Source organism: Echiichthys vipera, assembly GCF_963691815.1.
Source record: "Echiichthys vipera genome assembly, chromosome: 10".
Classification (NCBI taxonomy): domain Eukaryota; kingdom Metazoa; phylum Chordata; class Actinopteri; order Perciformes; family Trachinidae; genus Echiichthys; species Echiichthys vipera.
The window spans coordinates 21,624,996-21,638,432 of NC_139835.1; the positions used below are offsets into that span (position 1 = coordinate 21,624,996).

General features: G+C 39.4%; 1 protein-coding gene across 3 annotated transcripts; it reads right to left on the minus strand.

Moving 5' to 3' along the window:
- Positions 1–1,171: 1,171 nt before the first annotated feature.
- On the minus strand, positions 1,172–11,252 carry tfdp1a (transcription factor Dp-1, a). 3 transcript variants are annotated; one of them, XM_083920997.1, is made up of 12 exons: positions 11,134–11,252; positions 8,654–8,739; positions 8,379–8,445; positions 7,804–7,925; positions 6,696–6,817; positions 6,401–6,566; positions 6,142–6,288; positions 5,968–6,036; positions 4,784–4,935; positions 3,378–3,544; positions 2,400–2,478; positions 1,172–2,277 (listed from the first exon to the last, which is right to left on the minus strand). In XM_083920997.1, the coding sequence occupies exons 2-12, from the start codon at positions 8,663–8,665 to the stop codon at positions 2,139–2,141; spliced, it is 1,242 nt and encodes a 413-aa protein (XP_083777123.1). In that variant the 5' UTR covers positions 8,666–8,739; positions 11,134–11,252; the 3' UTR covers positions 1,172–2,138. The 3 variants fall into 3 exon arrangements, with proteins under 3 accessions (XP_083777123.1, XP_083777122.1, XP_083777124.1); XM_083920996.1 differs by lacking the exon at positions 11,134–11,252 and adding an exon at positions 9,758–9,808; XM_083920998.1 differs by lacking the exon at positions 11,134–11,252 and adding an exon at positions 8,854–8,901.
- Positions 11,253–13,437: the final 2,185 nt, after the last annotated feature.

The following is a 13,437-nucleotide window of genomic DNA, read 5'->3' on the forward strand; positions in this document are numbered from 1 at the left end:
ACCATTTCCTCTCACTAGTCAGACGGTCCGGTATCCGTTTTATTTCCAAGCTCCTAGCTCTGTGTAAAAAATAAATTCTCAGGTTCAGCTGAGCTAATATGAGGCTTTGGAAGTTAAACAGAGTGCTGCTGGTCTTTGTAATACCAAGTTACTGATTTGTGTCAGCATCCTTTTGCCACAGCTTAGCAACTATACAGTTTGTGGGGGCACAAACTAAACCAAAAAGACTAATTTTAGCATCTATAGCTTTACAAATGAACTACAGGTGCATTTTGTTGCCCATCGCTTACATCGACATCACTCTAGGAAGAGATTTCTGTGCAGCCAGTATGAACAGGAGGAATTGCAAAAGAAAACAACTCTTTCAGTGTAAATGTCAATCTGTGATCTGTTTTGAGACACAAACATGTCAACCTCTCCTCTAAATTGTCAAAGACATTTTAAGGCAGAAAAGGGATTTTAAAACGTTTTTCTGCCCGAGCCTGTCATACACTGGAAAAAGCAAACGTCCAATTTCCATCCACTGCTTGCAGCATGTGCTTCATTTGGGCCCTTAAAGGTCCTCCATGCCAAAAACATTTGTCCACCTCCTTAAAAAAAATGTGCAAGTCAGCAACTGCCCTTGTAACTTTGTCTGTACAATGAAATTAAAAGCTAATACACATGAAACTATAGTTGCATCATAAAAGTGAGTGAAGTATATAAGTATATATCTACACAAGTATATAATCAATCGTCTCACCATATAACTATCCTCTTCTAGTGTCCGGCATGTTTCCTGTGGCTTTCCTCTCAAAACACTTCACCAGCACACTCAAGACTCGAAACCAGTTTCAATCCACTGGCCCTCCGTAAAAGAACCACACGTCTCAAATCAGTTGAGAGTCTTAAAAATGTTAATATACTTTTAACAAATCCTTTGGCTGATTAAATGTTTTAGGAATGCTCCTGTTACTACTTTATAAAAAAGGCTAGTTACTTGACATGCAAAAACAATTATATGTTTCAGTCTACCTCTCAACAAATTATTCATTGCACCCTGACACAAATAAAAGACCTAGTTTCTGCATAAAAGCCACATAAATTATAGATACAAAATTATTAAAACAATCTATATTTAATTTGCAAACTTATATTAGATTACAGAAAAAGGTTTTTGGAAGAGTCAGTACATGTGTTGCTAAGTTTTAAAAGGGAGATCTTTGAAAGTAGTACATAAAGACCTATGCAACCACACATTTTGTTACATCAATAATTTTGAAGGTCTATCTTTACCACTGGCCTCTAAAGGATACTATAAGCTACAATGGTTGAAGGGTTCATATACGTAATTCACAAACAAAGCTTATTTACCTATCAGGAGCCTGGGTTATAAAAAGTCTTTACCTTGCTGGTGCCATTATTTTGTAAACACTACCAAGGCGTTGACGGGGCAGTGATGGAAAAGTCATCAACTCCAGAATACAAAAAAGACTAGCAAACAAGATGAGGAAAGCAGCTGCCTACAGAACAGAAGGAAGCCAGCCCAAAACAATGGAGGAGAAGAAACTATATCAAATGACTGCCCAGAACACAGAACAAAAAGTAGCAACACATCTGATGGAGCCCCATCCTGGGATGCCATGGAAACTGTATTAGGCCTTTCAGAATTCATGGTGTTGCGCTAACACAGCTTGTTAAAGCAGACACTTTGGCCATCTTGGAACATTTTGATCATCATGTCTGCCATATGTAATTGCAAAATAATAAGAATAACTATTCAAACAAGTACATTATACATTCTCCAACAGCAGTAGGTTTTACAGAGGGTTTTTTTAGTGGGATGGCTTATTGAGAAGTGAATTAAACATACAAAGACTTCAGGTTGGTGGCCGGGCCACGGACTACAGTTCCCTTGGACAACACCTCACCCAGAGCTGTGGTGCAGGTGCACGTGATTCAGGAGCAGAAAAAGATGGGTGCACTATACACCTCTGTTCTTTCAATATTCATCTACACCCCTGAGAAAGCCAGACAGAAATACAGGCATGGGGAAACAGCGGTAAAGGGTGAAGAAGCACACACAAAAGGGGACTAAATTCCCACGGTGACGGTGGTTTGAAGGACTGTGCTTGTTGGAGTGACGAGATGCAGACGGGTTAGTCTTCGTCGTCATTCTCATCGTACTCATCCTCGTCGTCGTCATCCCCCATATAAGACACTGGAGTCTCCACACGAGACCCGCTGTAGTGAGAGTCATTCGAGCTGGAGGCCATGGTGCCGTCGGTGCAGCCATCGCTAAGGAGGAGAGGACGAGTGAATTTGATCATTTATTTTAGATGTGGAAAGGTGATAGCGCAGCATAACAACATCTGCTTTCTGTCACATTTATAGGTTGAATAAAAGTGAAGACGTCCCACCTGCTTGCAGGGTAACGGCCTCCATTTGCTGAGGACCCTCCAGTGATGTAGACGTTACTGATAGGACCCTTTGCCATCTCTGGAAAAAAAAAAAGAAACATCAAAATAAAGAAACATTAAATTGACGATCACTACAATCATGACTTCACTCTGCAAACATTGTATAAATAAGGGTACAACTTTATCCAACCATTTCTGTAACTTTGTGTCAAACTGATGTTTTTGTTTCTAATACCGGAGGCAAGAGACATACAAAAGAGGGATCAAAGAAACTGCAAAATGTACCTTATCCTCCACAGACACTCACCCATTGCAGATAAAAAGCTAAACTCTGTGACCTATCCACCAGAGACATGTGTTTTGACAAGTCACTGCAGAGTGAGCAGTCAAATTTAGGCTGTTATCTCACAAAATTTTAGATTCCTTATCTTTTCCACGTTTTTGGTCAGTCTTGCATTGCCTGGAATCTCACAATGCCTTACAAAGGGATTGGCTACTGGCCAGTTAAAAAAAAATATCAATAGAGGCGAAAAGTTGAGCTCAGGGGGTCAGAATGTTCTTTGGAGGTTAAACAGTGTTACTCCTCATATGTCATATTTCCATGCATCTGCTCAGGGTTCCATACAAAAGGAGAGGCACAGCAAAAGCTGTTGATTACCTTTGGGATGGATGCACAGAACTAACACAAAGCGATGTAAAAGCCTTTCACCTGAAGATCGTAGTCTAACCAGCTAGCTGTGGCTGCGTCTTCTTTTACTGCTCTTTCCTGTTCCATCTTTAAAACTGATCCACTGACACTAATAAACCCCTGTCAACAAGCACTGTTCTGGTACACACTGAGGCTGCACTTCCTGAAGCTGCTTTGAAATAAAATACTTTTACTTTTAACAAGAAGCAGAAATATGTTGTGTTGGGTTTGCATTAACAGTGGCTTATAAAGAACATATGAATAATTCCAAATGAGTATGTGGCACTGACCTATAACGTACGGCTCCAGAGCTTTGGGCACCAGGCTACGTGCAACCTTCAGATCATCTGGAGAACATTTTCCCACTTCCAAACCACAGGCCATGCCCATTCGTTTCAGCACCTCAATGTCATCGTGGATCTCAAACATGCTGTCGAAATTGAACAAATACTCAAACCTGCAGATGGGAAACAGAGAACAGAGACATAAAGGGTGAGTTAACAAGAAAATCCATTTCCAATATAACTTTAAGGTGGTTGGGATTACTTATCCAATCTGAAAACATATCCACCATGTTTTAAGGAGCAGTACAGTGCAGGATGGTGGCAAATAATTATTTTACACAGGTGCCACAATATTGGTTATTAAAACTGCTAATAGACACCAACATTATAAAGAAACTGTAAGAATACTTGTATTCAACCCTAAATGATACATTTGGAAGTGATCTGCCTTCTGCTGGCGAAGAGGAAATTGTGAACTACTTGGTTCTCCAGATTTTGTGAGTTACCCTGAAACTATCAAAGGCTATAATTACTATTTGGCTGCATACAGGAACTGCAGGAAAAAGTGTGGCTGGTTTATTTCTCAGATAATAGAATTTACTCAGACTGTCTAACCAGCCTTGTTTTACTCCCTCTTCTATGCAGTGCCTCAGCTGGTCTGAACACGGACTGCTGTGTAAAAACATACTTTAAAAAGGCAACAACGGGATAGTTATTGGGGACAGTAAAATTAGATATTTCTTGCAGTTGATTGTACATGCAATCGTTACATTTACAACAAAATAATTCTTTTTGAACCCAGGGCCTGAAGAGTAGTGTTTTAAGTGCATGCGTTTGTTGCATATTGCACTATGACGGTTTACATATGCTCCCATGCTTTAATCAATTTTCACTTTTACCATCAAAGGCATGCAATCATAACAGCAAATACTGTGGTTGCATAGAAGGTAATAGAGGTCAGACTTCAACACTTAATTTAGCCCCAACTGCTACAGAGCCACATTTGAGCCATACACCACAGCACCATGAGTAGCATACAAGCCTTGTTAATGACATACACAGGGTTTGAAGGGCTGGGAGCAAGACTGGACATAAAAGGACCGTATGTTCCATCTGTGGTATGCTTTTAAAACATGTTTTAAATAGTGCTGGATGAAATTATGTTGCATCAAAAAGGTGGACATATTTTGATCCTATATTAACCTTACTTATTTTAGATGCCTCACATAACACGCAATTTGCCGCAAGTGGTATAAATTTTCTCCTACCAACCCAGGATCACAAGGGATAATCCTTTAATTCAAACCTTTTAGAGAGGGGTGAATCCTTGCTATTAATTTAAAGAACAACAAAAGCCTTGAAGAACCTCTAATATAAAAGTGCTGAAACTGGAGGCCAGCAAAGTCACGTACTTGTCATTCGAGATGCTGCAGTCGATGACAGTTTTCTTGCTGGTGTTGACAATAATGAAGGGGAGGTGGATGATGGAGTTGGGAGGTGGAGGTCTGTTTGCCTGCTGCTCTGTCTGTCTATTCCGCTGGACCAGATTCTTAAAAGCTATTTGCTGTAAGACAAGACAAAAGAAAGATGAAAACACTGAAGCAGCAACAGTGAGCTTAGATTAAAAGCATATTCAACATTTCAAAAACATTTCTGCTGCCTTTTTCGGCAATGCTTTAGCTGGATTTACACCACTGTGGTGTTTGTTTCTCGCTGATTTTACCCTCACCATAGCACTAAACGGATGTGTGGTGAACATTAGCAAGTTGTGTTGTGTATTTGTTGTATACCCCAAATAATGGTATACACACACACTAAAGCAATCCATTAAATAACAGCTCAGTCGTTCATTTCATCTTAATAATTATATTAATAATGTTCATAATAATGTGTTAATAATGTGTTGATTGACACGGTCGATGGGTATTGAACTGAATGCATTATAGTGAGATGTATTTCTATTTTTTTGTCCTTATCTACACACAAGGAATATCAGAAACACCTCATTATTACACTATAATTCAGTGGCGTTCACCACCACTGGCAGCTACAAACTGAATAGCTGAACATATAATTACACTGATAGCTCAGGGGTTTCATGACTACTGATTTAACTAGTTGCCAAGTTCTCGTTATGCAAGAAAGATGCAGAGAGGAGTTCTAGGTAACAATGAAAAAAATGGAAAAAGTTCAAGCGTTCTATTGTTAAAGGTCTCAGCAGGATAACGGTTTGTAAACATAAAAAGAAAATAAATGTTGGTAAAAATTGGTTTTTCTCAACAAAAGAAGGACAAATAACCAGTTGTCAGAGTCAGACTGCCCCGTGCATGGATTACCACTGGCAGCAAAGCTGCCATGACAATGGACATAAAGACATAAACGATAGCCTAGCACTGTTTATTTAGCATGATGATATGTAATGCTACAGATACCAGGTGTAAATAATAAAGTGGCCACTGAGTGTACGTTCTTGCACTCAAATGTTGTGAGCAGAAGGTATGAACAATCATCTCTACCAGAACCGACATCGTAGCTAAAGAGGCTACACATGAAGAACACCTGATGAAGACAAAGTGCAAACTCTGTTTATTCCCACCTGCAGTATGAGCTCCTGTAGCTGTGATTGTTTCTGCTTAATCCTCTCCAGCCGCCTTTGTCTCTCCACCTGCAGTTGAAATAAAGGAATTATGACGATGAAGAATTATAATGCGGGTAGTAAAAGGGCAGGACATCCCCGACACAAGCTATTCTGAGTATTGTGTGTTTCTACCTCGAGGTTTTGGCACTCTTGTGCTGAGTTGGTGGGAAGGCCAATCCATTTGATTTCTTTCTTCTCTTTAGAGATAATGTTCATGGCCATAAGCACGTTAAGTGCATCGTACACACGCCGCCGAATGTTCTTCTGGTCATAGACATGCTAAAGTGGAAAAACAGGATTCACAATATTAACAAAATCATGAATATCCAGCACTATGATATATAAAAATGTTTCTGCATCCTTGTGAGTGTCCTGCAGCTGCGGCACTCACTGCGTCATTGGGCGACATGTGGCTGTCTGCAGAGCTGAATTCTGCGACCAGCTCATCTGCCACTTCATTGTAGGTGGTTACTCCTTTCTTCTGTACCTTCTCACATACTTTCATGGAGAAATGCCTCAAGCCCTTCCCGTTCTTTTCCCCTTTCTTACCACGTTTTCTACGGACAGAACAGATCCCCATACGTCACTCAATTTTCACATAAAACTAAAATGTGTGCATTTTCTTTCTTTGACCCAGATTATCAGACTCAATAAAGCTAAAAACACATTTTTTTTTTAATTCTTACCCTGATGACCATGGAGAGGCATCTGATGGTTGACTCTGAGTGAGGAACTGGGAACTGGGTGTATGTGGACTGTTTACCAAAATGGTATTGGATACCGTCGGTCTCTGCGGTGTTCCTATCACCTATAAAAGGACAGCGCAAAAGAGAGGAAAGAGAATATTCAGTATATAATACAAGGTGTGGCTTGCTGGTGGTCAGGGACCAGGATTCAATGGTTGTGTGATCACCAAGGAATTTGTTTGATTTTGACTGTCTCTGGATTCACTGGTGGGCAGTTGATTGCGCTCCTGAAGTCAATTATCTTTTGTCGTGTTGACATTTAGAGACAGGTTGTCCTTGAGGCTGCCACTCAAATTTTATGTTGTAGGCCAGACCCTTTTGTTGGTACAAGGATGGTTGAGCTTATAATGGGAATGCTGCACGTAATTACTCCTTATACAAACTACAATTATTGTTCAGGTCCTTTGAATTCGTTTGGCCATTTTTTTAATCATGACAGGAGGAGCACAAGCAGAATTGTTGACCATCTTTTTTCACTAAACAAATGTGATTTTAATTCACATTATTGTGTTTCAAATGCATAATCTATTTGGACTGTGCTACAAAAATAACTGTCAACTGTCAATTGTTTAAATAAAAGATTAACAGTCGAAGAACACTTATTATGTATTTTAGACTTGATTGACTAATCGATTATAAGACAAACGTGGCCGGTGATCAATAAAAGAAATAAATATGAGCCATCATTCCTTCACTAAGGTGATATCTAAGCTGATTGCCGTTATGTATACATTCCATGTATATAATGGGATGATGGGTGTAATCCTGCTGACAGTAGAGTTGATAAGCTTAGGATCAACTGCCTCCACCTACCCTCCGCCCCGGTCACCTCACAATGTTAATGGAGGGGCTTACACAACAGGAAGAGACAGCAGAGAAACCCAGCGAGCAAATCTATACACCAATGCATCTGCAGGTAACAGACAATTCAGAGCGCTGAATTTGATCACATCTACTGCGAAGTTCTAAACACTCTCACAAATGTGGGCACAGGAGTCTTCACATTATAAAACCATGCAGTGTGGTAGTTATGTCGAGCATCACCCACCATGTGTGGCAAATGTTGCATGTGTGCAGCAATGTTCACATTGGATGGCCCAAGAGTTTTGGGTAGTAGCTGTTTGGCCACAGGGACAGCTGTAGGCTGGACAGTAACCAAAGATAGGACACCTAATAGAAGACATGAGAAGACTGATGAGTATAGATCTTGATTGACACTCTATTGCCCCCTGTCGTACATCCACAAGCATAAAAGGCCTACATCTGAAGAAACATTTTCCTTTGTGTGACAGGCAATCAATTACACTTGACTGTATGTACAACATTTCTGGTCTAGTGGTTGCCCAAACCAGGACTAAATTTAAATAATATGTGAAACCGTCCTTTTTCACAATTTAGCAAAGAGAAAGCTAAAGTAAACCAGTAAAACAAACCCCAGTTAGAAAGGTAAGAAGTTAAGACTTTACTTCTACACCATTAAATGAACTGAAAACATTACAAAATAATTTATACTGGTAGTTAAAATGATATATTAGCAAAAAGAAAGTCAGAATACTGTGATGTTAAGGTATAGAAAATGTGCAACAGCTGTATAACTAACTTGCAAATACTAATAATATTTACCTTTGCTGGGGCTCATATTCTGATCAATGAAAACCTTCAGCTCTCCGTTTGTTTCAATCAGACCAGCCTGCGAAGGAAAAGAATTTAATACGCTCAAAAATCTCAACAGAAAAGATGCTACTAGGGTCCAATTAAACGAAAAGAGGAGAGGGAGAGAGATTATGTAGATCATTTGAAGTAATGCAACACATAAACCTTCATACAACATCGGCTACAGCGTCCAAAAACTAAACAACAGTTTTCCCGGGAAAAAAAACATGTATGTAGTTACTTACATCTTTAGCCATGATCCCAAAGGACCGAGGAGCTGAGCTTCAGGCTTAAAAAGAACGGGTTCTTCTATTTGTCACCTTTCAGACCCCTGTGGACAGAAAGATGGCAAACTATTAAAATGATAGTGGTAAATGTACAGTTTCATCCGCAAACATCACATTTTCCAATAATTCAAGATTACTTGTTATTTCAGATTCCATACCCAGGGTACATAGTTGGAAAGAAATTATGTTGCATTTGGCTGAGGACGCTAAAGAAGAAGTAAAAAAAGAAAATGTTTGTATTAATCTATATATACACACGTACACATGGTTTTATAGATAAATGAAATAATTTGAGTTAAAAAATAGTTGATAGAATTGAAGAGTAGATAGTATGAGAGTATGTGCAAAAATGTGCAAATATTAAGTACAGTGGATATTATTATTATTACTATTCCCCCAAGTTTAAATCTAGTTCACACCGTTTTTTTGTTATTCATAATTAAACTAAAGTAATTGATGAGGCCCATTGAACTGCTTGCAGCCAGCACACTGTACAAAAGCTACACCACTACCGTTAGCTGGTATTCTTCTTACCAGACCAAAAAAAAGTGTATTTTTCAAAAACAAATTCCGATTATAGGAACCTTTTTTGGTGCATTTCTGAATGCACTGCAGAAAACAACATTAAACAACCCTCCTTGATGCTCACAACTTTTACCACGGTTAAGTGTGCACAAGGCCTACTTCAGGTACCGAGCACGTCCGCAGGAACTTCTGCTACTACTGGTCACGCAGACATGCTAACTTTGTATCACACCAGCGTGAAAACTAAAGTGATGTGACTAAAGTGATATCACCACATGGTTACAGATATTACTGCTGCACGCGGTAGTAACACCAGTCAATGAACACTCTTTTGTTGAATGCAGCGAGCTAACAGTGACTGCTAACAGCTTGCTAGCTCAGTTAGCTTGTGCACGTTTTGGAAAAGGATTCACACACAATTTAGCGATTATTTTCTTCCGTGCTGCACATTACACACGAAGTTAAAGTGTGGGGTTAACAATTAAAGAGCCGTGCGTGTGTATTTTGAAGTTAATATAGTGAAGTATGTGCACTTACTAATGCACTCTCCTGTTTCTTCGACGGCTGTTGTTGTTGGCATTAGAGAATGGAGGAAGAGGAGGTCTAAATCCCGACCGAACAGGAAACATACCAAGCAATGTCCAAGTTACTTTTTCATAATTATATAGTTAATTCAAAGAACAAAATATCTATTTGTGTTGAGGCTTTAACTCGTGAGTTTATTTTCTCCTCAACTTTCTATGTTTTGCTGTTATACAGTGAAGCAATGCACATTAATTATCCTGTTTGAAGCTGTATCACAAAGTGATCGTTTTCAATTGAAGAAAGACAAACCACAGTTAAAAGTAAACTTTTAAAGTTATCAATGAAATAGAAAGAAGTTCTTTTTCATTCAAGAAAATTAAGACTTGAAACGTTAGATGTATAAATGACACCTAAAAATATTTCAACCCCAACTTCTAATATATCAGTTACCTTACTCCTTGGGCAGTTTATTTTTATATATTTTCACCTTTAGTTATCTTATTTTGTTCATGTTATATTATATTGTTATATTATTCCCTTAGTTATCTTACTTGTTATTGATATATTGTTATTGTTTTTCAGATTTGTTTTTGGAGCAATCTGGAACAAGCATTTCCTTCAGGATTAATAAAGTTTATCTTATCTTGTGGTGATGATATGGTTGTTTTTTTAATATAATGGGTCATTGACAGTCGTCGCCATGGGTTACATACTTGTCAGCAACAGTCTGTTTGCTCAGCTTGTTCCCGAAGCTTGTATTCTTTAATGCTTAAATTATTTCATTAATATAAATGTATTTCACTAACATACCTAACTATCCTGATTATTGTATTTTGAATATATAACTATATCTAATATCTTTGGCTAAATTAAAGTTAGTAGTGTTGTCAAAGGTAACGTTAAATACACATTCGAAACGTTTGTTTTTATGACGTTTCAGCGTTCGAATAAACTATTTTTAAAAAACCGTAACGTTCCATAGCAGCCGAGCGTCACAAACACACGTTATGTTAAAACTAACCACTGATGACTCCATTACGGATCACAGAAGTCAGCAACTTGTCAGAGGATACATCAAAGTTAACACACTGAAGTACACCGACGACTGATAGTTTGCTAGTTAGCAATGAGTAGCAACACGCTAACGTAACTCGCGATTGCGGTTGGTCGCTTTGTTAGCCAACTGGCGATACGCTTGCTAGTAGCTAGCGGGCGAGCTAATCCACAGCTGTCCTCGACAACACTGCCAGAATTAGCTGCAATTTTTACAATGTTAGCTTTGTATCTGTGACCACCATATTTCCACGACATATAAAACACAATAACTGGTTCAAAAACACCATAACTTTCTGGGAAGCAAAGCCATAAAGTGGATAAACGGGGCTTACCGGTGCAATTCACAAGTTAGCAAACTGTTCGTTAGCCCTTTACTATCACTCTCGGCTAACAGTGCTAGCCTTTGCTACAGAAGCGCGTCTCACAATCTGATCTTGGCGGTGTCTCGCTTCGGCGGCGTCTGATTGGACAGCATCGGTAAAACGAAAGCAAAGCATTCAGAGTGGTTCATGCCCACAACCCGCATCTCCTGGGATTGGTGGATACTCAACCAGCTTCAAATACACATATACCGCCACCTGCTGTACAGGAGTATGTTGATACATTTTACTTCTGTACTTTAACGTTACATATCTTTTTTTCTCATGCTTTTAGCTGGGTTCCCACATGGTTTTACATTTTTAATTGATATTAACTGTTTTGACTTGCTGCTTCTCTGTTCTTTCATTCTGCATCTTTCTTTTAATGCTTTTAGTTCTGCTATTTTCTTTTGTGTCATTCTTGTTCTATTTAGACTCATCTCATCTCATCTTCGTCCGCTTATCTGGGGTCGGGTCGCGGGGGCAGCAGTTTTAGCAGGGGACCCCAAACTTCCCTTTCCCGGGCCACATTAACCAGCTCTAACTGGGGGATCCTGAGGCGTTCCCAGGCCAGTGTGGAGATATAATCTCTCCACCTAGTCCTGGGTCTTCCCCGAGGCCTCCTCCCAGCTGGACGTGCCTGGAACACCTCCCTAGGGAGGCGCCCAGGGGGCATCCTTACTAGATGCCCGAACCACCTTAACTGGCTCCTTTCAAAGCAAAGGAGCAGCGGCTCTACTCCGAGTTCCTCACGGATGGCTGAACTTCTCACGCTATCTCTAAGGGAGACTCCAGACACCCTCCTGAGAAAACCCATTTCGGCCGATTGTACCTGGACCTCGTCCTTTCGGTCATGACCTAGACTAAAAGAGAATATTGTTATTTGTATATTGCATTGTTACTGAGGCACTTTTTGTTTGTCGGTCTTGACTGGAAAGCACTTTGGGTCAACTTCTGTTGTTTTTAAATATGCTGTATAAATAAAGTGACTTGACTTCTATAAATATCCTGTTTCTATGCTGTTTGTCTAAAGCTGACACTTCAAGACAGCTCTGACTGCGCCCTAAGTGCATTGAGGACAACACATTGCTTCAATCAAATTTAAAGTTGGTCAGGGATGACCATGGATTAAACACAAATGAGCTACTAGCTGCACTAAATAACCACCTTGTAAACTTTGTAATCATAATAACTTTATTTATATAGCATCTTTAAAAACGTTTACAGAGTGCTTTAACAGACGAAGAAGCAAAAGCACATAGGAAATGTATGCACATACACATATATACAAATCAACCAAGCAAGATAAAAGATAGGACGCCTTTAAAGAAACAGTAGAATGACAGATGAATGACTAAAAAATAACATTTTATTTGAGTGTGCCATAAATATGTGCATAAAGGTTTATGCCTGTACCTGCAGCAGCCATACAAATCGACCATTGTTGACACATACGCCACAGCCTCTGTATTGTTTCTGGGAATGTGTGGTTTTCAATCACTTCAGGAGTTTTCATTCTACAATTACAAATAAATTGTACATTGTGGGTTTTAAGGTTTTTTTCACTCATGTTTAACACAACATAGACAGAAAAAATGATTTGTTAAATAATGAGTTTAGAGTTTCTGCACCATAATTATATTCCTGCCAGTGTGGTGAAGGCTTTTAAAGAGCCATAAACCATCATGATGGAAAACATAATTCACAGAAAATATAATTACCAGCTCGCTGTACATTATCCCACTTATTACACAGCTACTTACCGAAGAAATCAATCATTTGACAATTATTTTATTGATTTAAAAATGGTCCTCCAGACTCTATGATCAGAACTGCATCAATGGCAGTGGTCTGCTTTCAGAAATAACAAAGTAGAAGGCTGTAATTGACCAATCAGAATCCACTATTCAACAAACTGCGTAATAAAAGCTGACGTTTATCTCCCATGATGCTTGCCAAATCCCTCAGAAGCCCCATTCACACAGCCTGTTCATTGTGGCGCTGTTGCATCTTTATTATGCCCCGCTATCTAAGTGAAAGGCACAGAGATGGAATGGGGGACAGATCTGTTGCGCCTCTGTGCCAGCGGCAGAGGCAGACACAGGGCCGCAAAAGCTCGGAGCCAATGTCTGTGTGAGTGTGAAAGCTGGCAGGGCGGAACGACACACACTAGTAATCACAAGTTGACCCACAGGAGGTCAAAAAGTGAAAAAAGAAGCGTTCAGAGTAGTAGTTATTAATAAATTACAGAAACATTGCATGCAGTAGTCCATTGTT

Excerpts from the sequence above, each read along its gene's own strand:
- tfdp1a (XM_083920997.1), bottom strand. Across the intron at positions 6,567-6,695 it reads GCCTCTCCATGGTCATCAGG|AAAACGTGGTAAGAAAGGGG; the intron begins GTAAGAATTAAA and ends TTCTGTCCGTAG. Across the intron at positions 2,479-3,377 it reads TCTGGAGCCGTACGTTATAG|AGATGGCAAAGGGTCCTATC; the intron begins GTCAGTGCCACA and ends TTTTTTTTCCAG.